The following is a 24114-nucleotide window of genomic DNA, read 5'->3' as shown; positions in this document are numbered from 1 at the left end:
TGGTCACCACAATAAGTTTAATTAACATCTGTCACTGTACATAGTAACATATTTTTTTCTTGTGATGAGAACTTTTAGGATCTCTCTCAGCAACTTTCAAATACACAGTACAGTATTATTAACTATAGTCACCATGTTATATATTACATCCCCATGACTTACTTATTTTATAACTGGTAGTTTGTGTACCTTTTGACTCCCTTGACCTATTTTGTCCACCCCACTCCCCCACCTCTGGCAGCCACCAGTCGTCTTCTCTGTGTCTTTGAACTTGGTATTTTGGGTTTTTGTTTGTTTTTTTAGGATTCCATACATAAGTGAGATTATATGGTATTTTTCACTGTCCGACTTATTTCACTTAGCATAATGCCCTCAAGGTCCATCCATGTTGTTACCAGTGGCAAAATTTCATTCTTTTTTATGGCCGAAAAATATTCCTCTGTGTGTGTGTGTGTCTGTGTGTGTGAGACATTTCTTTTTCCATTCATCTGTTGGTGGACACTTAGATTGTTTCTCTATCTTGGCTATTGTAAATAATGTTGCAATGAACATGGGGGTGCATATATCTTTTCATTTTTGTTTTCGTGGGCTAAATACCCAGAAGTGGAATTGCTGGATCATACAGTAGTTTTAATTTTAATTTTTTGCGGAATATCCATACTGTTTTCCATAGTGGTTGTACCAGTTTACATTGCCACCAACAGTGCACAGGGGTTCCCTTTTCTCTACATTCTTACCAACACTTATTTCTTATCTTTTTGATAGTGGCCATTCTAACAGGTATGAGGTGATATCTCATTGTGGTTTTGATTTGCATTTCCTTAATAGTTAGTGATCTTGAGCACCTTTTGGTATGTCGTATTTTATTGTGCCGTTCAAAATATATTCGAATTTTTATTATTTCTTACTTGACTTGTGGATTATATAAAGATGGGGTGCTTAAATTCCAGATTCTTGGGGGGATTTGTTCATTTATCCTTTGTTACTGATTTCTAGCTAAATTCCATTGTCAGAAGACATATTCTGATTTGTGTTCTTTGAACTTTATTGAGATTTGCTTCGTAGCTAACATTTAAATTAGTAAATGTTCCATAGCGGAAATGAGCGCACAGGAATTCCCTGGCAGTCCAGTGGTTAGGACTCTGCACTCTCACTGCCGAGGACCTCGGTTCAGTCCCTGGTCAGGGAACTAAAATCCCACGTGCCACGCAACCAAAAAAAAAAGAAGAAGAAAAGAAAAGAATCCGCTTTCTATATTGCTTTTTGCAGTATTTCACATATATCGTTTAAGTTTGTTTATCTTTTGTTCAAATTTTCCTTATGTCTGCTGATTTTATCAGCTTATAATATCAGTTATTGAGAAGCTTATAAAAATTTCCAACTCTGATTTGTCTGTTCCTTCATCCTGGAATGGATGCCGTCCTGTGGTCCCATCATTCCCACTGACTTCGGAGGATACATGTCAATGGCACCATCTGCCATCTTCACTCCCAGCCTGCAGTGAGGGTTGGTGCCTTTCAGAGATGTTGGTGTTCCCCTCACCTGTGTATTTTTCAGTGCTGTGATACAAGAGGTATCTTCCAGGGCTTCCCTGGTGGTGCAGTGGTTAAGAATCTGCCCGCCAATGCAGGGGACACGGGTTCAAGCCCTGATCCAGGAAGATCCCACATGCTGTGGAGCAGCTAAGCCTGTAGTCCGTGGCAACTAAGCCCGTGTGCCACAACTACTGATCCTGCGCTCTACAGCCTCCGAGCCACAACTACTGAGCCCGCACACCTAGAGCCCATGCTCCACAACAAGAGAAGCCACTGCAATGAGAAGCCCGCGCACCACAACAAAGAGTAGCCCCCGCTCGCCGCAACTAGAGAAAGCCCGCGTGCAGCAGTGAAGACCCAATGCAGCCAAAAATAAATAAATAAAATAAATAAATTTTTTAAATAAAAAAACTAATTAAATAAATAAAAGTACATCTGGCTGAAGTCAGATTAAGAAAATAAAAGAAGTATCTTCCAGGACACAGTTGGGGTATGTGTGTGTTTTGAGAGGGTGGTTTTCTGAGCTAGTCATATGTGGTAAATCTATATTAATATTCCAAGCTTCTTATATTTTGGATTCCTTCCTCTGAATTTATATCAAGGAATTCCTAACAACTCAACTTCAATTCTAGGTTTTAGTCAACCAGGTGGGCACACAGTTAGAGCCCCTCCCAGATACTCAGGATAAGGTTGAATCCAGAGACTCTGGTCGTTGTATTCATGTCAATGAATTTATCCCCACTTAGGAGTGTGTTAGCATGTTCCTCTCTTGGTGATCAAGCATCTTCAGAATCTGTTCCACACATACTGCCACATTTCTTCACTACATACATAGTAGGTAGAATAGTGGTGCGGCAAAGATGTTCACGTCCTAGTGCCCAGAACTTGTGAATGTGTTACCTTACATGGTAAAAGAGACTTTGCAGATGTGATTAATTGTAGGATCTTGAGATGGAGAGGTTTTCCTAGATTATCTGGGTGGACCCAATGTATCACAAGGGTCCTTTTAAGAGGGAGGCAAGAAGGTGAGAGTGAGAAAGGAAAATGTGATGACAGAAGCAGACATCAGAGTGATGTGGGTCCACAAGCCAAGGAATGCAGGCGCCCTCTAGAAGCTGGAAAGGGCAAGGAAACACTCTCCCTAGAGCCTCCAGAAGGAATGCATCCCCTGCTGACCCATTAGGCTCCTGACCTCTGGAACTCTAAGACTATAATTGTGTTGCTGCAAGCCATTAAGTTTGTGATGATTTGTTACAGCAGCAATAGGAAGCTAATATAACATATTAGCAAATCTTGGTCTTTCTTTTTTCTTCAAATGTGTGCTTTTCCTGCATATGGCTTTGTAATTGGCCCATAAGGACAGTGATTGATCTCACTCCAGTTTCGGTTCTGGAAGCAATGATGTATGATGGGTTGGGACCTAAGGGAAATTGGCATCATCCTGCAATTTGACCATCTGAGCTACAATCACTGTAGGAGCTGCTTCTGCTGTCAGACGAGGCTCAGGGGATTTAGGGATTTGGGTACTTTGGTTCTCCTGAACTCCTCCATTTGAATTCTTGGAGTCCCAGTCTTTGCTCTGACATTTAGATAAGAGATCCAGTGAGGTTATGGATTCAGTCTATGTTATAACTTGGTGCTTTATAGGACCAGACTCTGCTTCTTTATGGTCGTCTTAGAAACTCCCTGACTCATTGGCTTGTTCTTGAGGCGAGATTTTAAAATCTGGAGCCTGTCATTTTCTTCTGTGAGCTTTCCAGCATAGTTACAAGTAGCCACACCATCTCTTCACTCCAGGAGGTCACTGGTGATCGTTTATGCAGCTGTTTTTCCACTGAGAACCTGGGCTACCAGTTTTATGCCCTCACATGCTAACTGAATCTTCACCGCTTTCTTTTTTTTGTTTTTTTTTAGTATTTATTTTGATTTATTTATTTTGGCTGCACCGGGTCTTAGTTGTGGCACACGGGATCTTAGTTGCGGCATGCGGGATCTAGTTCCCCAACCACGGATCGAACCCAGGCCCCATGCATTGGGAGCGTGGAGTCTTACCCACTGGACCACTGGAAGTCCCCTTCACCACTTTCAAACCAGCCCAGTCGAAGAACTGATCCCAAAGGCCCATTTTTCTGAAGGGCCTGTTACCTGTAACCTCTTCTTGCCAATAAGCATATAGGTCGTTATGTTAGTTTCCTTTTGCTACTGCAACAGATTACCACGACCTTCGTGAGTTAAAACAACAAAAATTATTACCTTAGGGTTCTGGTGGTCAGAAGTCCTAAAATCAAGGCTGCATTCCTTCTGAGGCTCTAGGGAAGGATCTCTTTCTCTGCCTGTTCCAGCTGCTGGAGACCCCCTACATTCCTTGGTTCACAGCCCCCTTCCTCTCTTTTCAAAATCAGGACCATCGCATCTTCAGCTCTCCCTCCCTCTGATCTCTGCTTCACTTGTCACAACTCTTTCTCTTACTCTGACTCCCTCTTTCTCTTAGAAGGACGCTGAGATGACATTGGGCCCACCCAGACATATAGGCCTATCTTAGACTCCATACCCTTAATCACATCTGCAAGTTTCCTTTGCCATGTAAGGTAACATATTCACAGGTTCTGGGGATTAAGCTGTGACATCTTCCTGTGGGGCGGTGGGGCGGAGCATTAGTCTGTCTACCATTATTCATGTTCCAGTTGTAGACAGAGGAATCCACTTCATCTGAGATAAGCAGCAAGAGGATAATTAAGGCTACTATTTGGTTTATTGAATCACTGGCACGCCTGGAAAAGAGGACTCCCAGAGCTCTTCTCGAACCTGGCCTGGCAGGAAGAAGCTGCTTCAAGGTTCAGCCTCTGCCAGTGCTTCAAGCAAAACCCGTCAACACTGTGCTTCCAGAAGAACCATGTGGCTGTCACTTCACTATATTCACTTCTGCCTTCAGTGAGGGCTCACCTCTTGGTGGCAGCTAGGTCATGTGCAGAAATGCTGGCAGCAAGGGAATCAAGGAAATGTAGTTTTTGTTTTTGTTTATTTATTTAATTAATTTATCTTTGTGTTGGGTCTTCGTTGCTGCGCACGGGCTTTCTCTAGTTGCGGCGAGCGGGGGCTGCTCTTCGTTGTCGTGCACGGGCTTCTCATTGTGGTGACTTCTCTTATTGCAGAGCACAGGCCTCTAGGTGCGTGGGCTTCAGTAGTTGTGGCACGCAGGCTCAGTAGTTGTGGCTCGCGGGTTCTAGAGAGCAGGCTCAGTAGTTGTGGCACACGGGCTTAGCTGTCAGTAGTTGTGGCACACGGGCTTAGCTGCTCCACGGCATGTGGGATCTTTCCGGACCAGGGCTCGAACCTGTGTCCCCTGCATTGGTAGGCAGATTTTTAACCGCTGCACCACCAGGGAAGTCGCTAGGAAATGTACTTTTAAAGAAGTTATTGCCCCCTAGTTTCCTACACAATGTTTTGATAGATAGAAAGGGTTGACATAGTGTTAAGTGAGCCGGTCTTTAAAATATGCAGCATATTACATGATCAGGGAAGGCTTTACCTGTCTGACAGGTGATATTTGAGGAGATACCTGAAGGGAGTGAAGGAGCAAGTCGCAAAGGTAACCTCAGAGAAGAGCATTCCAAGCAGAAGGAAAAGTGTCCTTAGTAAAGCAGCCTTTTGTTTTGGGTAACTGAGTAGGCATAGTAACCTTGCATTTTCTCCCTCCCAGAAAAACAGGGAACAATGTATTTCCTTCCAAAAGTAATGATTACTGTATTTCATCAACTCTAAAATGCCATCCACTTTAAGACATCGTTATGTTGGGAATCAGTAAGAAAGAAAAATACTGCCAATTTAGCCATAACTTGCCACTGAGTTTGGTGATGCTGACATGGGGGGAGAGAGGGGACATGTGTCTGAGAGTCAGTAACATGGTGAAAATGAACAGATAAGGTGGGTGATGGATCTCTGTGTCTTCTTTCATTTGACTGTTAGTCTTCACTTTCAGAACTGTGGAAGATTTGAAAAACAATGAAAGCCAATGGAAAGACTCCCCACTGGCAGCTAGACACCGTGAAATGCTGAAGCGCTGCAAGACTCAGCTTAAGGTTTGTATCATTAATTGGGATAATTATACACCAGCCTCATAATAGTAATTTTCCCACCAGAATATGCGCCTTGAGTGAGCAGTTTAATGTCTTCAGTTTTTCTCATTATTCTCTTCCCCCCAAGATAAAAATGGTACATTTAAAAACTTGTGGATAGTTTCTATGTATATTTGAATCTCAGGACAGAAAATGCTTATGCCTATGCCAATGACAATATGAATTCTTAATGGATTTTATCATCCTCAGTTGAACATCACCTCCCTTTCCTTGCCTTGTGCAAGATCCTCCCCATCTGCTAACCCTCACCCCCGCACCTCAAAACACACACAACTCCAGTTTGTCCAGCCACGCATTTTCATGATGTTTGACAAAGTGGATTTGTGGTAGTGGAAAGATCTCTTTGCTTTGCCCCTCATTGTTCGTTTAATTGAAAATGATCCATCGTATAGAACCTAACTGCAGATGGGAAGATTTCTGCTTATGAGACATAGCTGGGAACAGATGCTAGCTAAGGTTGTACAAGGGAAGCACAGACAGCAAATTTATGCATTTTTCATTTATGCACTTTTATGTTCAAATTACAAAGCTGAATGTTAGCTGGTCGTGTTTTTTGTTGATTAGTAGGATGATGTGTAGACATTTTACCTGACTTAGATTTCTGGTACAAGTTAAGATTTCAGTTTTATTTATCTATACAGTAGACCTCTTTGAGATGCTGAAAAAGCTGGGGGCTCTTTTCTGGGGTCTATAGACCCCCTAAGCACTCCAGAGATAGGTTTCAAGAAGCCTGTAAACTGTTTATATGCACTGTGTGCTCACGTGTGTGTTTAAACTCACAGCGATACTCTGGGGGGGTATCATACCCTTGGTGGACAAGCATTTTGCCCAAGAGCAGCTTTTCAGCTCAATGCTGACCTGGCACTGAGATGCGGATTTGTCTGGCTCTTCTCAGTAACCATCCCTGACTTCCGAAGGGCCTCCCCCATCAGGTTATTTGAATATGGCAGTGACAGCCTAACCTTTTTCAGCACTAACTGTGTGCTAGGTTCTGTGCCCAGTGATTCGCATGGCATGCCTTTTCTTTCTCTTAGAACAGAGAAAGAGAAAGCTCTTGAGACATGACCAGCATCTTACAGGCAGTTAGCAAGGAAGCTCTTGAAGCTCTAGAGCCTAGGTTTCCCATCTCCTTGCCCATTCCCTGCCCAATCACGCTGCAGGTACTTAGCCACCAACTAATTAATCTATGGGTGGGGACATACCTGCTTCCGCAGAAACTGGTACGATGCAAGGCCTGTGCTGATGCTGGTTTACTTGACGAGAGCTTCCTGAGAAGATGTCTGAATTTTTACGGCCTTCTCATTCAGCTGCTGCTCCGCATCCTGGACCCTGCCTATCCCGAGTGAGTGTGCTCTGTCCTCTTCACGCCGGCTGCACTCCCCAGGCTGTGTTGTCTTTATTGTTCTTCAAAGCCAATACCTAAGACAAGACCCTTACGTTATTAAGAATTCATTTCCAGGTTGTACTTATATAGAAAGTAGTAATTTTTTGTTGTTGTTGTTGCGTGGGCCTCTCACCATTATGGCCTCTCCCGTTGCGGAGCACAGGCTCTGGACGCGCAGGCTCAGTGGCCACAGCTAACTGAGCCTCTCCGCGGCATGTGGGATCTTCCCGGACCGGGGCACGAACCCGTGTCCCCTGCATGGGCAGGCGGACTCTCAACCACTGCACCGCCAGGGAAGCCCGAAAGTAGTAGTATTAATAAATATTTTCGGGGACTTGTGGTTAAGACTCCACACTCCCAATGCAGGGGGCATGGGTTCGACCCCTGGTTGCGAAACTAAGATCCCCACGTGCCGCATGGCGCGGCCTGGGGAAAAAAATAAGTAAATAAATATTTTCCTTGGAATTAGTTACAGTAATAAGGGACTGTCAACACCTATTAAATTATTAATTTTGACATAGTGCTTTTTAAAAATTGGCTATAAAATCTTCAGGGTTTTTTGTTGTTGTTCTGGGGGTTTTTTTGTTTTTGCTTTTATTTATTTAGTTAGTTAATTTTGGCTGCATTGGGTCTTCGTTGCTGCACGCGGGCTTTCTCTAGTTGCCACGAGAGGGGGCTACTCTTCGTTGCGGTGCACAGGCTTCACGTTGAAGTGGCTTCTCTTGTTGTGGAGCACGGGCTCTAGGCGCGCGGGTTTCAGTAGTTGTGGCATGTGGGCTCAGTAGTTGTGGCTCACAGGCTCTAGAGCGCAGGCTCAGTAGTTGTGACACACGGGCTTAGTTGCTCTGTGGCATGTGGGATCGTCCCGGACCAGGGCTCGAACCTGTGTCCCCTGCATTGGCAGGCGGATTCTTACCCACTGCGCCACCAGGGAAGCCTCGCTTTTCTTTATTTTTTTTAATTGAAGTAGAGTTGATTTACAGTGTTGTGCCAGTCTCTGCTGTACAGCAAAGTGACTCAGTTACTCATATATAGACATTCTTTTCTTTTTTAATATTCTTTTCCATTATGGTTTATCACAGGATAGTGAATATAGTTCCCTGTGTTTATACAGTAGGACCTTGTTGTTTATCCATCCTATATTTAATAGTTTACATCTGCTAATCCCACACTCCCAATCCTTCCTTCCCCCACCCCACTCCCCCTTGGCAACCACAAGTCTGTTCTCTATGCCAGTGAGTCTGTTTCTGTTTTGTAGATGGGTTCATTTGTGCCATATTTTAGATGCCACGTATGAGTGATACCATATGGTATTCGTCTTTCTCTTTCTGACTTCCTTCACTTAGCATGATAATCTCTAGTTGCATCCATGCTGCTGCAAATGGCATTATTTTGTTCTTTTTTATGGCTAAATAGTATTCCATTGTATATATATGTACCACATCTTCTTTATCCATTCATCTATCAATGAACATTTAGGTTTTTTCCATGACTTGGCTATCGTGAATAGTGCTGCTGTGAACATAGGGGTGCATGTGTCTTTTTGAATTATAGTTTTGTCCAGGTATATGCCCAGGAGTGGGATTGCTGGATCATATGGTGATTCTGTTTTTAGTTTTTTGAGGAATCTTCATACGGTTCTCCACAGTGGCTGCACCAACTTACATTCCCACCAACAGCGTAGGAGGGTTCCCTTTTCTTTACACCCTCTCCAGCATTTGTTATTTGTAGACTTTTTCATGATGGCCATTCTGACCTTTGTGAGGTGGTACCTCATTGTAGTTTTGATTTGCATTTCTCTAATAATTAGCAATGATGAACATCTTTTCATGTGCCTACTGGCCATCTGTATGTCTTCTTTGGAGAAGTGTCTATTAAGGTCTTCTGCCCATTTTTCAGTTGTGTTGTTTGATTTTTTTTGTTGTTGAGTTGTATGAGTTTGTATATTTTGGAGATTAAGCCCTTGTCTGTCACATCATTTGCAGATACTTTTCTCCCATTCCACAGGTTGTCTTTTCATTTGTTTTTTATGGTTTCCTTTGCTGTGCAAAAGCTTGTAAATTTGATTAGGTCCCATTTGTTTACTTTTGTTTTTATTTCTATTGCCTTGGGAGACTGACCTAAGAAAACATTGGTATGATTTATATCAGAGAATGCTTTGCCTATGCTCTCTTCTAGGATTTTATGGTGTCATGTCTTATGTTTAGGTCTTTAAGACATTTTGAGTTTATTTTTTTTCATGGAGTGAGGGAGTGTTCTAATTTCATTGATTTACATGCAGCTCTCCAACTTTCCCAGCACCACTTGCTGAAGAGACTGTTTCCCATTTTATATTCTTGGAAAATTGGCTATAAAATCTTTGATTGATAGAAAAGGAAATTGGAAGCTAAACGCTGGAGTTAACAGGATATTAGGTCCCCCTAGACACTGGGTCCAGGCAAATCCTTAGCGAATTCAGAGAATGAGCTGAGAACATTCTTGATCTCTTTATCATCACCTGGACAGCTCCTCCAGGCAGCCATTTTTGTTTTATTTGTTATTATTTTATGGTTATTATGAAATCTCAGGATCACCAATGTTGGTGAGGTTGGCCCAAGCCCCCTGCAGGAGTGGAAAATATTGGGTTGGCCAAAAGGTTCGTTCAGTTTTTTCCGTAAGATGGCTCTAGTAGCACTTAGTTGTCTTTAACTTCATTCGAAACAATTTTGTTAGGTTGTATGTGACAGCTGTCATATCAGCGTGCATTTAAAAAAAGACATCAGAATTGGTGAATTTTTGTGTAGCCATTTTAATATTGAAGATGGAAGGAGAAAAGTCACATTTTCAGCATATCATGTTTTATTATTATAAGAAAGGTAAAAACGCAGCTGAAACGCAAAAAAAGATTTGTGCAGTGTATGGAGAAGGTGCTGCGACTGATCGAATGTTGTCAGAAGTGGTTTGTGAAGTTTCGTGCTGGAGATTTCTCACTGGATGACACTCCCGGTCGGATAGACCAGTTGAAGTTGATAGAGATCAAATCAAGACATTAACTGAGAACAATCAATGTTATACCACGTGGGAGATAGCCGCATACTCAAAATATCCAAATCAAGCGTTGGAAATCATTTGCACCAACTTGGTTATGTTAATTGCTTTGATGTTTGGATTCCACATAAGTTAAGCAAAAAAAACCTTCTTGACTGTACTTCCGAATGCCATTCTCTACTTAAATGTAATGAAAATGTTCCGTTTTTAAAACAAATTGTGACGGGCAATGAAAAGTGCATACTGTGCAGTAATGTGGAATGGAAGAGATCGTGGGGAAGCAAAATGGACCACCACCAACTACACCAAAGGCCGGTCTTCATCCAAAGAAGGTGATGTTGTGTATATGGTGGGACTGGAAGGGAGTCCTCTATCATGAGCTCCTTCTGGAAAACCAAACGATTAATTCCAACAAGTATTGCTCCCAGTTAGATCAACTGAAAGCAGCACTCAACAAAAAACGTGCGGAATTAGTCAACAGAAAACGCATAGTCTTCCATCAGGATAACGCAAGACCACATGTTTCTTTGATGACCAGACAAAAACTGTTACAGCTTGGCTGGGAAGTTCTGATTCATCTGCCGTATTCACCAGACATTGCACCTTTGGATTTGAATTTATTTCGGTCTTTACAAAATTCTCTTAATGGAAAAAATTTCAATTCCCTGGAAGACTGTAAAAGGCACCTGGAACAGTTCTTTGCTCAAAAAGATAAAAAGTTTTGGGAAGATGGAATTATGAAGTTGCCTGAAAAATGGCAAAAGGTAGTGGATCAAAAGGGTGAAGACGTTGTTCAATAAAGTTCTTGGTGAAAATGAAAAATGTGTCTTTTATTTTTACTTAAAAATCGAAGGCACTTTTTGGCCAACCCAAGAGTATTTAAAGTACATGTGTAGCTCTGTTGTCTCAAACAGTTTGAGTTCCATAAAATGACCAAACATGACCCTTTTATTTCCTTCACATTTATTGCATTAATCTTAATGCAATAAATAAAAATCAAGAAAAGGAAAAACGAAAATGTTTCACGTCCACCCTAGCCTATCCCTGTCTTCATTATTCCCTGTTCATTTCTGGTTGTAGTTTCTTTGCCTGTGCACTTTTTACATAGTTCTGTTATAGAATGAGAGCTTTTTCCAAGTGAACCACTTACTTGTGTTGGTAGTATAATATTCCTTGTAGTTTGATGTGTCATGATCTCATTTTGTAACCGGTACTTTTCTCTTTGACAGCATCACGCTGCCTTTAAGTGCAGATGTCCCCAAGGTATTTGCAGCATTGCCTGAGTTTTATGTAGAAGATGTTGCTGAATTTTTATTTTTTATTGTACAGTAAGTCCCATTCCCATATTACATAGTTCTAACATGTGTTTATATTTAATATGTACATTATATTATGAACCTCCATCTTATGCCACTGCTTTAACCGAATGCTGCCTGGAGACTGGAAAAATAAATCCGGCTGTGGCATCCAGCCAATTCCAGTAATAACTCAAGACAGAGGAGGATTAACAGTGCTGGTAATAATGTGCTCTGTGAAAAGTGAGTCGAATTGTGTGTCTGAGAAACAAGGAGAAAACCGTTTATAAATATCTGAGTGAACATTCAAAAGCCAGAAATACCCACCTCTATATTTTGTACCAAAATTTTTCTCAATTGTAAAATTAGAGAATGCTTACAAAGAAATATGTTGAGTGTATAACCAATATTTGAACTTTGAAAAAAATGAAAACAGCTCCATCAAAATATTTTTTAAAGTCTTTTTGGTCATGAAGATCTTTTGTAAAATTCACCTATGATTTAATCATACCTTTGGTTTATTTTCTAAAACATAAGTTAATATAACATGCTACGGCCAATAGACGCAATGGGTTTTAAATCTACCTAGTTGTAATGGGGATAGTCACCTTAAACTCAGCAAGTTAAAGGGAATTCCGTGTCCTGGCTCCTAGACCTATTCGTCCCCTTCCTTGCCTAATGACACCAGCATCCACCCGTGTTTTCTCAGAGCTTTACTACCTGTTCCTCTCACCTCTCTTCAGATACTCTCCTCAGGTGCTTTATGAGCCCTGTACTCAGGATATTGTGATGTTCCTCGTTGTGATGTTGTGTAACCAGAACTACATCCGAAATCCGTATCTGGTGGCCAAACTCGTAGAAGTCATGTTTATGACTAACCCTGCTGTTCAGCCACGGACCCAGAAGTTTTTTGAAATGATTGAGAACCATCCTCTCTCCACCAAGCTGTTGGTCCCTTCCCTGATGAAGTTTTATACAGGTAAGTTCCTGATGTGTACAGGTGGGCAAGGTCGTCTAAAGCCAGTGGTTGAAGTTGTTCTAAACCTGTTACCTAATATTCTGACATCGGCTTAAGTATGACCCACTAATACACTGCCAGCAGAGCATAAACTGTTGGTTATTTTTCCCCTGAGTTGTGGAAATATTACACTGACCACTCTATATACTAGTCCCTGATGATTCAGTGAGATCCATTGAAAGTCAGATGGGTAACACTGAGATCAAGTTGGTGTTTTTATCTGAAACTACCTGGGTCATTTTAGCTTTTAACTTACAACATTAGTTTCGCAACACTGTCCTATAACCCAGAGTTTCAAAACTGGGTAAAACCAGGAGCTTGTTAAAAATGCTTATTCTTGGAGATCCCACTCAAACCAGCAGAATCAGGATCTCTGAGAGTCACTCATTGACTAATTCTGTACATTCATCCAATGCCTACTATTTGCCAGGCACTGTTCTAGGTGCTAGGCAACACTGGTGAACAAAACTGAGAATGTATCAGACACTCTGCAAGGAGGTCTTCCTCTTCTGGTTGAATTGTATTCCAAATTTTCATTTTTAATTTGGCTTTTGAACTGCAAATGTGTTTTCATAAAGCCCATTACTTAGGGGATGCATTCACCTGTTCTCTACCAAAGGCACAGGATTATACAGATGGAACATTTTCCCTCCAGTTTGTATGTTTCTCAGGAAAGGAAGTGTGTTGTCTGTCTTCTTTTTATTTATTTATTTATTTATTTATTTATTTATTTTTGGCTGTGTTGGGTGTTCGTTGCTGCGCGCAGGCTTTCTCTAGCTGCGGCAATCGGGGGCTATTCTTCATTGCGGTGTGCGGGCTTCTCATTGCAGTGGCTTCTCTTGTTGCGGAGCACAAACTCTAGGCACACGGATTTCAGTAGTTGTGGCATGTGGGCTCAGTAGATGTGGCTTGTGGGCTCAGTAGTTGTGGATCGTGCAGGCTCAGTAGTTGTGGCACGTGGGCTTAGTGGTTCCATGGCATGTGGGATCTTCCCGGACCAGGGCTTGAACCTGTGTCCCCTGCATCGGCAGGTGGATTCTTAACCATTGCGCCATCAGGGAAACCCTTGTCTGTCTTCTTATCTTCTATTGAACCTAGCACGTTCTGAGCACCCATTTAGCAGAATGTACTCGCCATGCTCTTAGAAGAAACACCAGCCTCCCGGAGCACAGTCCATTGTTGTTCACGGCGGCAGCAGCGGTTTGAGGATTCCTCTGTGTTCAGTGACAACCACCCCTTCCCTGTAGACCAAGACCTGCTCCTGCTTGTTTTGGGCTGGTGCTGACATCTCTCTCTGTGTGCTTCTGAGGCTCAAGAACCTGTCTACCTCCTTTCCCCTTTGTCACTATTATCTTATGTCACCTACTAGGAGATTCTCTCCTTCCCCAAGCCTGCCTATGTCCTCTTAAACCTAAACAAGTATGCAGGCCTCTTGAAGTTTTGTTAACATGCTCACCTTGGCAACAGCAGAACACTCCTGGGTAAAAGGCCCCCGCTTGGCTCTCCTGTCCTCCTCTTACCTCTCAGCCCTGGTAGGAGAGGACCACGGGCCATTCCAGGTACAAGTGGTACATCACCCGTGTGCAGGACGGGACCTTGTATGGTCCCTTGCACCTGTCAGGCTTACCTGAATTGAAGGTAATTCTGCATTTCTTAAAATAATGATGAGGTACCTCTTTTCACCTGTTAAATTTATTTTTAAGATGGGAATACCTAGTGCTAATATGGTTGTAGGGAAATAAACGAACCTGCAAAAGTCTGTTTCATCTCCTCCGTAGCTCGTGTGTAGAATTAGTGCTATGAAACTCTCTTAAGAATGTAAGTTGGTAAAGCCTTTCTGGAAGGCAAATTGGCAGTCCACACCAAAGCCTTTTATCTTCCATATCAGTCAAGGCCCAGTTAGGATAACCTGCTGGTTAGTTTAAGAGAGAGAATTTAACATAAGGAACTGGTGAAATAGGTAGTGGAAGACAGAAAAGGCAAATAAGGAACACTGGGGTAGTACAGATTGTCAGTGCAGGGAGCAGCCATCATCTGTCCCTAGGACTGGGGGAACCAAGGGAAAAGGCTGGGGTTATGGGATTCTAGTGCCTCAAATTAGTGCTTAGACAGAACTGGGACCCAGGCCTGAGGAAGCATGCTGGCCAGCTGGTGCTGGTGTCTCTGAGGGCATATGGGATTCCTGGTCCTGCGAGTGTGGAACAAAGCTGGAAACAAGCCAGCTGCTGCTGCTGGGCTGGAGAGTCCATGATGGGAGCAGCAAGCCAACAGAGGTCCAAGTCCCTTCTTCAGTTTTCCAGCTCCCCTGCAGCGCCCCCTGTTGGCGAGCCTAACAGGGGGCCAGCCGGCAAAGGGAAACTTAAGAGTCCCAGCGTCAGTATCACAAAGCCAAGTATAAAGGGTGGATTTGGGGGGACCTCCCTGGTGGCCCAGTGGTTAAGACTCCATCCTCCCAATGCAAGGGTCCAGGTTCGATCCCTGGTCAGGGAACTAGATCCCACGTGCATGCTGCACCTAAGAGTTACATGCCGCAACTAAGGAGCCCAGTGCCGCAACTAAGACCCGGCGCGACCAAAGAAATAAATAAATAAATGTCTTTTTAAAAAAAAAAATTGGTGGATTTGGGGCTGAGAGACAGCAGCTAAATAATGAGTACACCCTCTTACATGTAAATTTCATTCATAGTAATCGATTCTGTGGGAATAAATATAAATGTCTATAAATGTTTATAACAGCATTCACTGTGTTAGTATTTATAATGCGGTACAGTGAGAGTATTAAAAACAACCTAAATTCCTGCCAATTGTGGGTCAGTTAAGTAAATTATAGCGTATCCATACGGTGGGTCTATGGGAACCATGAAAAATAGTGTGTTATTTACAGTACGTGGTTAAGTAATAAAAAGTAAAGAAAATGCCATGTAATGGAACAATATGTCAAGTATGACCACGTTTTGGTACACATATATATATTACAGAAAAAAGTATGGGAGAGTATACGCCAAAATATTAACAGTGAATTGGTTATTTATGAATGGTAGAACTGTGGGTAGTTTGTGGGGTTTTTTTTAAATTATCTGAACATCTTAATTATTCTACAGTAAACATGCATTGTTAGTATTAAAAAAAAAAATTTTTAGTTAAGTGCATTTTGTACTCAGATAGTGCCCTGGGCCTGTCACTGTGGCTCTGGTATAAAGAACAGGGCTGGGCCTCTTGCCTGTGAGACCAGTGCTGGGCCTGGGGGGCCCCCCACCGGTAAGATTCCAGGAGCTGGTGGGCGGGTGTTGTTTTTCCTTTCCCCCTTGCCACCAAGCAGTGTGCCCTCTGGCCCTGGGCCACCTCTGTGGTGGTCCATGGGTATTAGATGATACCCATGCTAATAATAGCCACTGCTTATTGAACATTTACTAATCCTTTCACTAAATCCACACGGCAGTCCTCAAGATGGGTGCTATAAATATCTCCATTTTACGAATGAGGAAACTGCAGCTTAGAAAGGTCAAGAAGCTTGCTGAAGGTAAACAGCCAGTGAGTGGCAGCGGCCTCAGCAGCCGGGCATTAGCACAGGTGCTCCTCCAGTTACCACGGGCCCTGCGCCAAGGGAGCCCTGCCGCGGGCGTGGTGGACACTCCCCACGTGTCCATCAAATCCATGTTAAGTCCTGCTGACTGAGGTCCTGGCTCCTGAGCACGGCTCTCAGACATGAATTAGAGATTGATCTCTGGAACAGTCTCCTCTTTTACACCCCAGAGAGGGTATTCTAGCTTAGACAATACTTAAGATCAAATGTTTGTTCCAAAAATAAAACTGAGTTTCAAAAATAAGAGTATTTTATTTGTACCACAGCAGTCAGTGCCTTAAGGACCAGCTCTCAAAACTTGGCTACTCAGAACCAGGAAGAACACTGATAACCAAGACTTACCTTCAAGACTGTTCTCTTCCCCACGCTGATCTGAATCAGCAAAGCCAGCGTTAGCCCAAGTAGATTCGATCTCTAATTCAACAAATACGTACGGAGCTCCTACTGCGGGTCAGCTTTGGTGTTGCTGCCAGGGCCTAGCGGTGAGGACCCCAAATCCCCGCCATCACCAGTCAGGCACCCTAGCTGGGAGACAGACACTGAACCCATAAATGAGGTAATTCCAGAGAGTGAGTGTGAGAGGAAGGCCTGGTGCTGCTTTAAGAAGCATAGTCAGGGGAGGTCTCTGAGGAGATGACTTTGGAGTAATGTTGAAAATGAGACCCAAGAGGGGACAATAAGCAGATCTCAGCCACGGTGTGCAGACAGTGAGGACAGCAAGTGTAAAGGCCCTGAAGCCTGAGCAGCCTAGTGAATCAAGCCAGAAGACTCATGATGGGGGAGCAACTACCAGGGATAGTTCATTGCAGGCCTCTCAGAACTAGGACTTGAGAATTAGAACTTGGGCTGATGCAGTTTCGAGGGAACATTAGGAATGAATTTTCTTTTAATGTTGGGAGAGATGTATATTGATGGGTAGTAAGTTAACGGTCATTACTTAGCCTCTGCTCTGTTCAGGATACAGTACAGGTGTTATGAGCCATTTAGAGCCTTGACCAGGCTTTGTCAGCCCCCGGTGTTCTTCTCCTGTGGACTCTGCTGAATCAGCCCTCCACGCTTTAGTTCACATTTTTATACAGTTAATAAAATGACACTTAGTTCAGCTTAAAGAAAGGTTGACCTAATGAATATATGTAAGTGCTTTTAGATCTTTTTACCGTAGGTCTTAGCTTATTCCTTTTATCTTTAAATAACTACTTTCCTTTTTAATCCCAAGAAACTGTTCATTGGCAAATATAGAAAATAGCAAAAAAGAAAATAAAAATCATTGATAATCTCTGCACTCAGAGAGAATCTGTTAACATTTTGCTCTGTATCTTTCGAGTCAATTTGTACATCATGTGTGTGAGTGCGTGTGTATTTTTTAATATGATTGGACCCAAACTGTATATTTTGTTTGGTAGCCTATGGTTTTCACTTAATATATCACAAATACCTTTTTGGGTTCTCTGTTGGGCACTTGGATTATTTATATTCTTTTCATATAAATAGTACTTTAATGAGTATCCTTGGAGATCAGTCTTTGAACATGTGTTTTCTTGAATAGAATTGGTGGGTCAGAAAGATGGGCATACTGATGGCTTGGTGATACATTTTGTAAAATTGTCTGTTCATCCCCACCAGCATTTATAGGGTGCCTTTTATCTTTTCTTTGAGTCGTACTGTCTTTACCTGACAGTTTTCCTTCTTTTTAAGATTTGTCATGAATTCAGGAATTTCTCATGCTTAAGCTGTTTGTCTTTTGGATAACTAAGTTTGATCTTTGTTCCATGTAAAAAGATACATGGATGATGGTAATTGGTAAATGAATGATGAGTACATAGAGATTTACTATGCTTTTCTCTACTTTTAGAACATCAATTATACAAAAGTAGTTAAAATAATAGTCACATTTAGTAGGTATGTGGCCCTTAATAAAACTTAACCCAATTTTTTTCCTGCTCAGGGATACTCATTTAAAGTTCTATGGAATTTCTATAAATTAGTAAGAAAATTGGGGAAGTTATGAGAATTCAGATTCTGGTCATGGGTGTTGCCAAGCTATTTTCCCAGCCCAGTTCCTTTTGTTATTGTGTCATTGCCAGACCTTGGTTGTGAAACTTTTGTCTTCAAAACCACCTCGTAATTTCTCTTCTGCCTTCCATGTGAGATATAGACAAGATTTTATCACATCTGTGATTTTGCAGATGTGTATTATTCATTCAATGACATTGTAGCAGCAATAACTGCTTTTAGAAAGGGAAGAAAGTACATATGCTTCAGTCCCTTGTCTTTCTTCTTTAGATGTTGAGCATACCGGAGCCACCAGCGAGTTCTATGACAAGTTCACCATTCGCTATCATATTAGCACCATTTTTAAAAGCCTTTGGCAAAATATAGCTCACCATGGCACCTTTATGGAGGAGTTCAAGTGAGTATTGGGCCCCTAATGTCACAGCTTGCTCTCTTGCAAATCACAGGTGGAGTGGCCGCTTAAAAACTTTCACAGCTGGGTTCTTGTTGACTGTTTGCTTGGTCTCAGCCTCCCTTAAGTTTTCCAGATGGTACTGCTAAATGTGAGTAGGGTTATCTAAATCTCTGTGCTTGACAGACATTGCTGAACTTTAGATTTTTCAAGATACTGTGGGCATGGTATACGTAGAGAAAGAATCTGTAACTATTCTGAAATGATGTGTTGTGTTTTTTGGTGTTTCCTGAGTACAGTATTAAATGAATTTGCAGAATGCCTGAAATGAGATCTTACGGTGCTCTTGAATATGATACCAAGCTTTAGAGTTAGAAATGTAAGGAGAACTTCAGATTCAGAAGCAGATAGGGTAAGGCTGTCACTTGAAGTGACGTTCTTTGTAGTGAGGCCCTAGACCTTGATTAAGGGCTTTTCATTACCAACCTGAAATTTCGGTGACTACTTAAACCTGGACGTTAGTAATTCCATCTAAGTTACTTTAAAAAGAAAAGTACTTCAAATAGAAAGGTAGGTGAAAATATTGAACTCTTGAATTATTCTTCAGAGGAGATTTTATCCCATCTCCTTGGATCTTTTGCAACCCATGTTCAGTCTTTGGTCAAGCCTAGCTGTCACTTGTTTACTGAGTTACTAGTCAACAGTATAAGTGTGACCAGTGGAGTAGCCATTTGCTAGACACCTTTCTGCAGAGTAACCTCTTTAATTTAGTTATCTCCATGAACTGCTCTTGTCATCAGAATTACGTTCCAGCAAAAAAAGGCTTGGCATGAGCTTAGGAGACCAGGCAGGCCCACAGCTTCATCTGCCTGGAGAGTTCATCCTGAACTTGCCATGTTCCTGAAATCCAGGCCTCTGCCCTTGTTCACAGGAACTTCTCTTCCCCGCACCCCCGGCATGGGCTCACTGCCCTCTGGTCACCCAGCAGTAGATCCTGAAGTGTAGCTCCTCTTTTCTCTACTAATCTGGCAGATACAGAGTCTAACAGGTGGGCCAAGCCATCTCAGCTCACCAGCAAGTCCCTCCATTATAATAGGATATGCAGGACAGTTCCAGAGATTGGAAACTTCTGTTTCCATAAAGTATGTTAATATCCTACTTTATCAGTATTACAGCTTCCACTTTTTCTTCAACCTTTCTTTATAATAAAGAAGAACTGTATCGGAAGTTCTCTTATCTCTTATATGTGGGTATTTGTGCTTTCCTTATATGTTGGGGAGTTTAAGCATATTTTCTTTTCTAGGCTGGAAGAGTGTTTTCTCTACTTAAAATTATTGAGGGAATGAGCTGGGGAGTGCTGGTAAATCCACTCTCTGGAGGGGGAGAAAGATCAGCATATGCTGGTCGTCCAGGGTGTAAATACCACCAGTGTTGCCAAATTTGAGCTACCAAGGGAATTTGCTCGCAGAACTCTAGAATGTTAGGACTTGGCTCTCGGGAACCGTGCAGGGTGGCTGTAGCACATCGGTGGAATGAGCTTATCAGTTAATACAGAAGAATAACAAGGTCTCAGGAGATGTGGGGCTGCAGCACCAGAGCTGCACCTCCGCTCCAGGGAAATGTGTGACCATGTACCGTGTAATTGCCTTTTTAGTTCCGGGAAGCAGTTTGTCCGCTATATAAACATGCTGATAAACGACACAACATTTTTGCTCGATGAAAGCCTGGAGTCTTTGAAGCGGATCCACGAAGTGCAAGAAGAGATGAAGAACAAAGAACAGTGGGACCAGCTGCCCCGGGTGAGGACACGGTCCAGGTGATGGGACAGCATCGCAGGGAAGCAGCCTTGGCCCCAGGCAGAGCCCTGCTTTGGGGGCTGCATCTGGGTCTGAAGGCTTAGGTCCGACAGACTTGTCGGTACTTGTTACCGTCCCACCTGTGGGCTTCTGTGAAGTTAGAGCCCAGGTTTGGGGTAGGAGAACCCTTAAACACTTGACCTAAAGTTAGGAAATGAGGTGAGAAGTCTTTGTCCTGAAAACTCTCTCTGCCTTTTTAACTTTCAAGGGCTGTTTTGGAGAAGAGCTTTTATTGTTGGAATATGTTAAGATGTAGGAAAGTAACTAGGAACTAAATCTCTAGGACTCTGTCTGCTAGTCAAGAATTCGGTTTGTTCGCATGATCTTCTTTGGACATCTGTGTGACTAACTCAGGAGGGCTCTGATGGGGTGTTTTTCCTCTCAGTACATCTTGGTTTTTACGTTCAGTTATAAACAGAAAAGAGGTCTGTTTTGCCAGGTTCCATGAGAAATTCCTGCTGTGCCAGTGACAGCACACTGCCCTCTCCTGACATTGATTGCCACCATTTAGACGATTCCCCGGTCAGTTATTAGGCCCTTCGCAGCTATTGGTGACTTCATATATTGCTTAGTTCTGCTCCTGGTTTTGTTAGGTTCAAAATCAGAACTGCTTTCCGGAAAGCTGGGAGGACTGCTTTTTCTTTACTCGCAGCAGCATTCTCGAGATGAAGATAGTACTGAGGTTGTTCCAAAGCTGTGGAGTCAAAACTCTCTTAAACGTAGAATGTCGAAGCACACTTAGGGAAGGTTTTCATTCCAAGTATTCCTGCAGCTTTGATGAGAATTTTACGTCTTACTGTAGCCAACGTGCTTCAACTACAAACTTAAACCTTCTGGGGGGGCTTTGCGCAGAGTCCGTGGATGCTGGATTTCTCCGGTGTCCACGCCACCACGCTCCTTGAGCCCCTCTAATTGTATTCATGAGGTGGCGCAGTGGTCGTCATCTTTTCCCTCGGCACTGTACTGGCAGCCTTTCGATGGCGTTCATCCTACCCACCAGCCTCATATGCATTTCTAAACACATCTTACACTGTTTCACTCCTGTGCCTCCAAAACCCTCCTCCTGCCGCTCTCCGTTTCCCATGGGGCGGCGTCACCCCCAGGCCTGAGGCTCCCCAGGGTGGCTCTAAGAACTCCTCCCATGCTTACCCCTTGTCACAGTCCGTCAGCGAATCTGGTCCAGTCCCCCGGCCTTTGCAGAACATGCCGGGGAAACAGATGAGCTGTAGTTGCAAGAGCCCCAGCTTCGGGGTCCAGGGGACCTGGGTTTGAGAACTGTCACTGCCGCACATTAACAGTTCTTCCTCGCTGTTTCCTAGCCCGTAAGTCAGAGATAGTTCTTGCCTTGTGGGAAAGTTGTGAGGAGAGACAGATGGTGAGGACATAGTTCATGACCAGCCCAGAGAAAGTGTTCAGGATGTGTAGCCCCTATTGCTTTGTTTGCCTTGAGACACTTCTGTCCAAAATGCTGTACATTCTACTCTTACGTATTAAAATCTTACCCATTCTTTGAGGGACGTCTTGTCCAAATACTCCCTCACGGCTGACCTGCCCCATCAGTGGAGCTGCAAAGTCTCACCTTTCTCCCCACTCCTGTAACACCTCTTTATGTCACTCACGATGCTAATGTTGGACCAGCTTACGTTGTCGATGTTGGGATGCGGGTCTGTGGCACATTACCTCGTCCAGAGTCAGTGCTTATAATAATAGCATTTGTTTATGAGGCGACTGAGCAGATACGATTGATTTTTCTGGGTCAGCGGATGGAAAAGGGCATAAATAATCCCTAAAACAATGCTCCTTCAGAATCAGGTCTGCTTGACTTTGGAGTCACTTCCTGCCTCCTGCCTCCCCGCCTGGTCCTCCCAGGTGCTCAGCTCTCAGGCTTCTCTTCTCTCTACACACTTGCTCCCTAGGTCGTGTGTTTCACGGTGAGGATGCTGGTTGGAGTTTTGCTGTAAGAGTAATTCTTTGCTATGGGACAAGGTCCCGGGCACTGCAGGACCTTTAGCATCTCTAGCTCGTGCCCATTGAATGCTAGTGATGTTTCCCTCCGACCCTGGGTCACCATGCAACCGGAAACATTCCCACACGTGGCCTGATGCCCCCAGTTGAAAATCACTGCTAGCTGATCTCATCTATTCCAAGGCTTTAGCTGTCTGTATTCTAACAACTCCAGAATGTGCCTCCCCAGCTCGGCTCACTCCTGATTCAGGCTTACATAACCAGCTGTTGACCTGCCCCTGCCCAGTGGTCTAATAGGATCTCAAACCTGACTTGTCCAAAACTGAGCCCTTGATGTCGTCCCCCAGATCTCCTCTCCAGACTGCCCTGTCGTAGGAAGTGCCGACCGCATTCAGCTCATTGCTCTGGCTCAGCACCTTCTGGAGTCTTCCTTGATTCCTCTCTCTCCCAGCAAAGGCCCCTGGGCTCTGTCCTAAAGTATGTTTGTTATCTGACCTCTTCCCCCACCTCCAGCTCACTACCGTCTCTTAACCTGCATTACCGGAGTAGCCCCCCATTTGGTTTCAGCCTCCACCCTTGCCCATGTGCATTCCAGCAGGATGGTGTTAAAATCTGTCAGCCTCTCATCCCTGCTCTGCTCAGAGACCTTCCAGGCTTCCCGAATTCTCACACTCTGGGCCTGGAGGGCACTGCAGTCTCGGCCCTGCCCTTCCCCTTCGTTCATGCTACCCTGCCCCCACTCGCCTCCTTGATCTTCCACCGAACAGCAGGGCCTTTGCACTTGCTGTTCCCTGAGCCCTGAGTGCTTTTCCCCTGGATCTTGCTGACTCACTTCCTTCAGATACCTGCTTAAATGTTACCTCCTCAGAGAGGCCTTCCCTGACCACCCTTTCCAGACTAGCACCCCAGCCCCAGCACACTCTTACCCTGCCGCCACCCCAGCCTGGCTTTATTTTTCTTCATCGTTATGGGACTTATCCGTATCTGGGTGGGTGTCTGTTTATTGCTTATCTCCCTAACTAGCGTCTAAATTCCATGAGGTAGGGAGCCTTCTGGGTCACGTTCTGTGCTTCATCTCCAGGACCTAAAGGAGGCCTGGCCTGTGGAAGGGGCTGGATCACACGATTGATGAATGAATGTGACACCCACACACACACTGAGGTGGTTCTCACCTTGCTCTCCCTCCATCCTCCCTGCTTCAGCCTTTCGTTCCTGACCGAAGGGCGGTGGGCAGGTCACCCAGCACTGGTGCAGGATCTCCACCGGGCACTTACCCAGGGGGCACTCGTGTGGCTACATCAGCTGTTCTAGCTGTTTCCCCTCCCCCAAGGTAAAGTAAACAGGCCTCTGAGCAGATGTAGGAATTTAAGCCCGTACTGATGTTTCTGTATTTGGTCTATCACAGAGCCTTCAGTAGATTCCACCTTATTTTACCCATGAGTCAAATACACTTTATTGTCTTGTTTCCCAGCCTATGGCAGAGTAGAAGGAGGAGGATGGCACCAGAGGCAAGCATGCTGACAGTTGTAGAGGTTGACAGCCTAACCGATGTGGAGAGACAAAATTCAAAAGCTGAGCAATCTACAGGCCCTTGGTGTTGTGGCGAAACCTATAGGCCAGTGTGATAGTGCAGCACGCCTGTGGTTTTCAAAATAACGATGACTACGCAGACGTTGTTATTGAGGAAGGTGAATATCCTTTATTAGCACGTGTATCAGGCAGGATGTAAGAATCACTTATTGCGTCCTGCATAGAAGCTGATGGTGAGTTCTTTTATCATTGAGGAAACTGAGTCTCATGTAAGTTAAGTCATGTGCCAAGGTCCCCTTATTCAAAGCCCTAAGACATCCGATGGCAAAAGGAATAAACCCCAGTTATCTGGGAGGTTTGCTGTACAGGTTGTTGTATCATT

At 43.7% G+C, this 24114-nt stretch overlaps 1 protein-coding gene across 1 annotated transcript in view; it reads left to right on the top strand.

Moving 5' to 3' along the window:
- UBE4B (ubiquitination factor E4B) overlaps window positions 1–24114 on the top strand; it is a 111298-nt gene that overhangs the window by 73574 nt on the left and 13610 nt on the right. The window contains exons 19-24 of the mRNA XM_082679355.1: window positions 5515–5614; window positions 6886–7013; window positions 11312–11410; window positions 12121–12356; window positions 18261–18387; window positions 20036–20180. Coding sequence (XP_082535481.1) covers window positions 5515–5614; window positions 6886–7013; window positions 11312–11410; window positions 12121–12356; window positions 18261–18387; window positions 20036–20180 — 835 coding nt within the window. The remainder of the gene's footprint in view (window positions 1–5514; window positions 5615–6885; window positions 7014–11311; window positions 11411–12120; window positions 12357–18260; window positions 18388–20035; window positions 20181–24114) is intronic.

The sequence above is a fragment of the Grampus griseus genome (assembly GCF_964374135.1).
Source record: "Grampus griseus genome assembly, chromosome: 1".
Classification (NCBI taxonomy): domain Eukaryota; kingdom Metazoa; phylum Chordata; class Mammalia; order Artiodactyla; family Delphinidae; genus Grampus; species Grampus griseus.
This window is presented reverse-complemented; position numbering and strand designations above follow the sequence as displayed.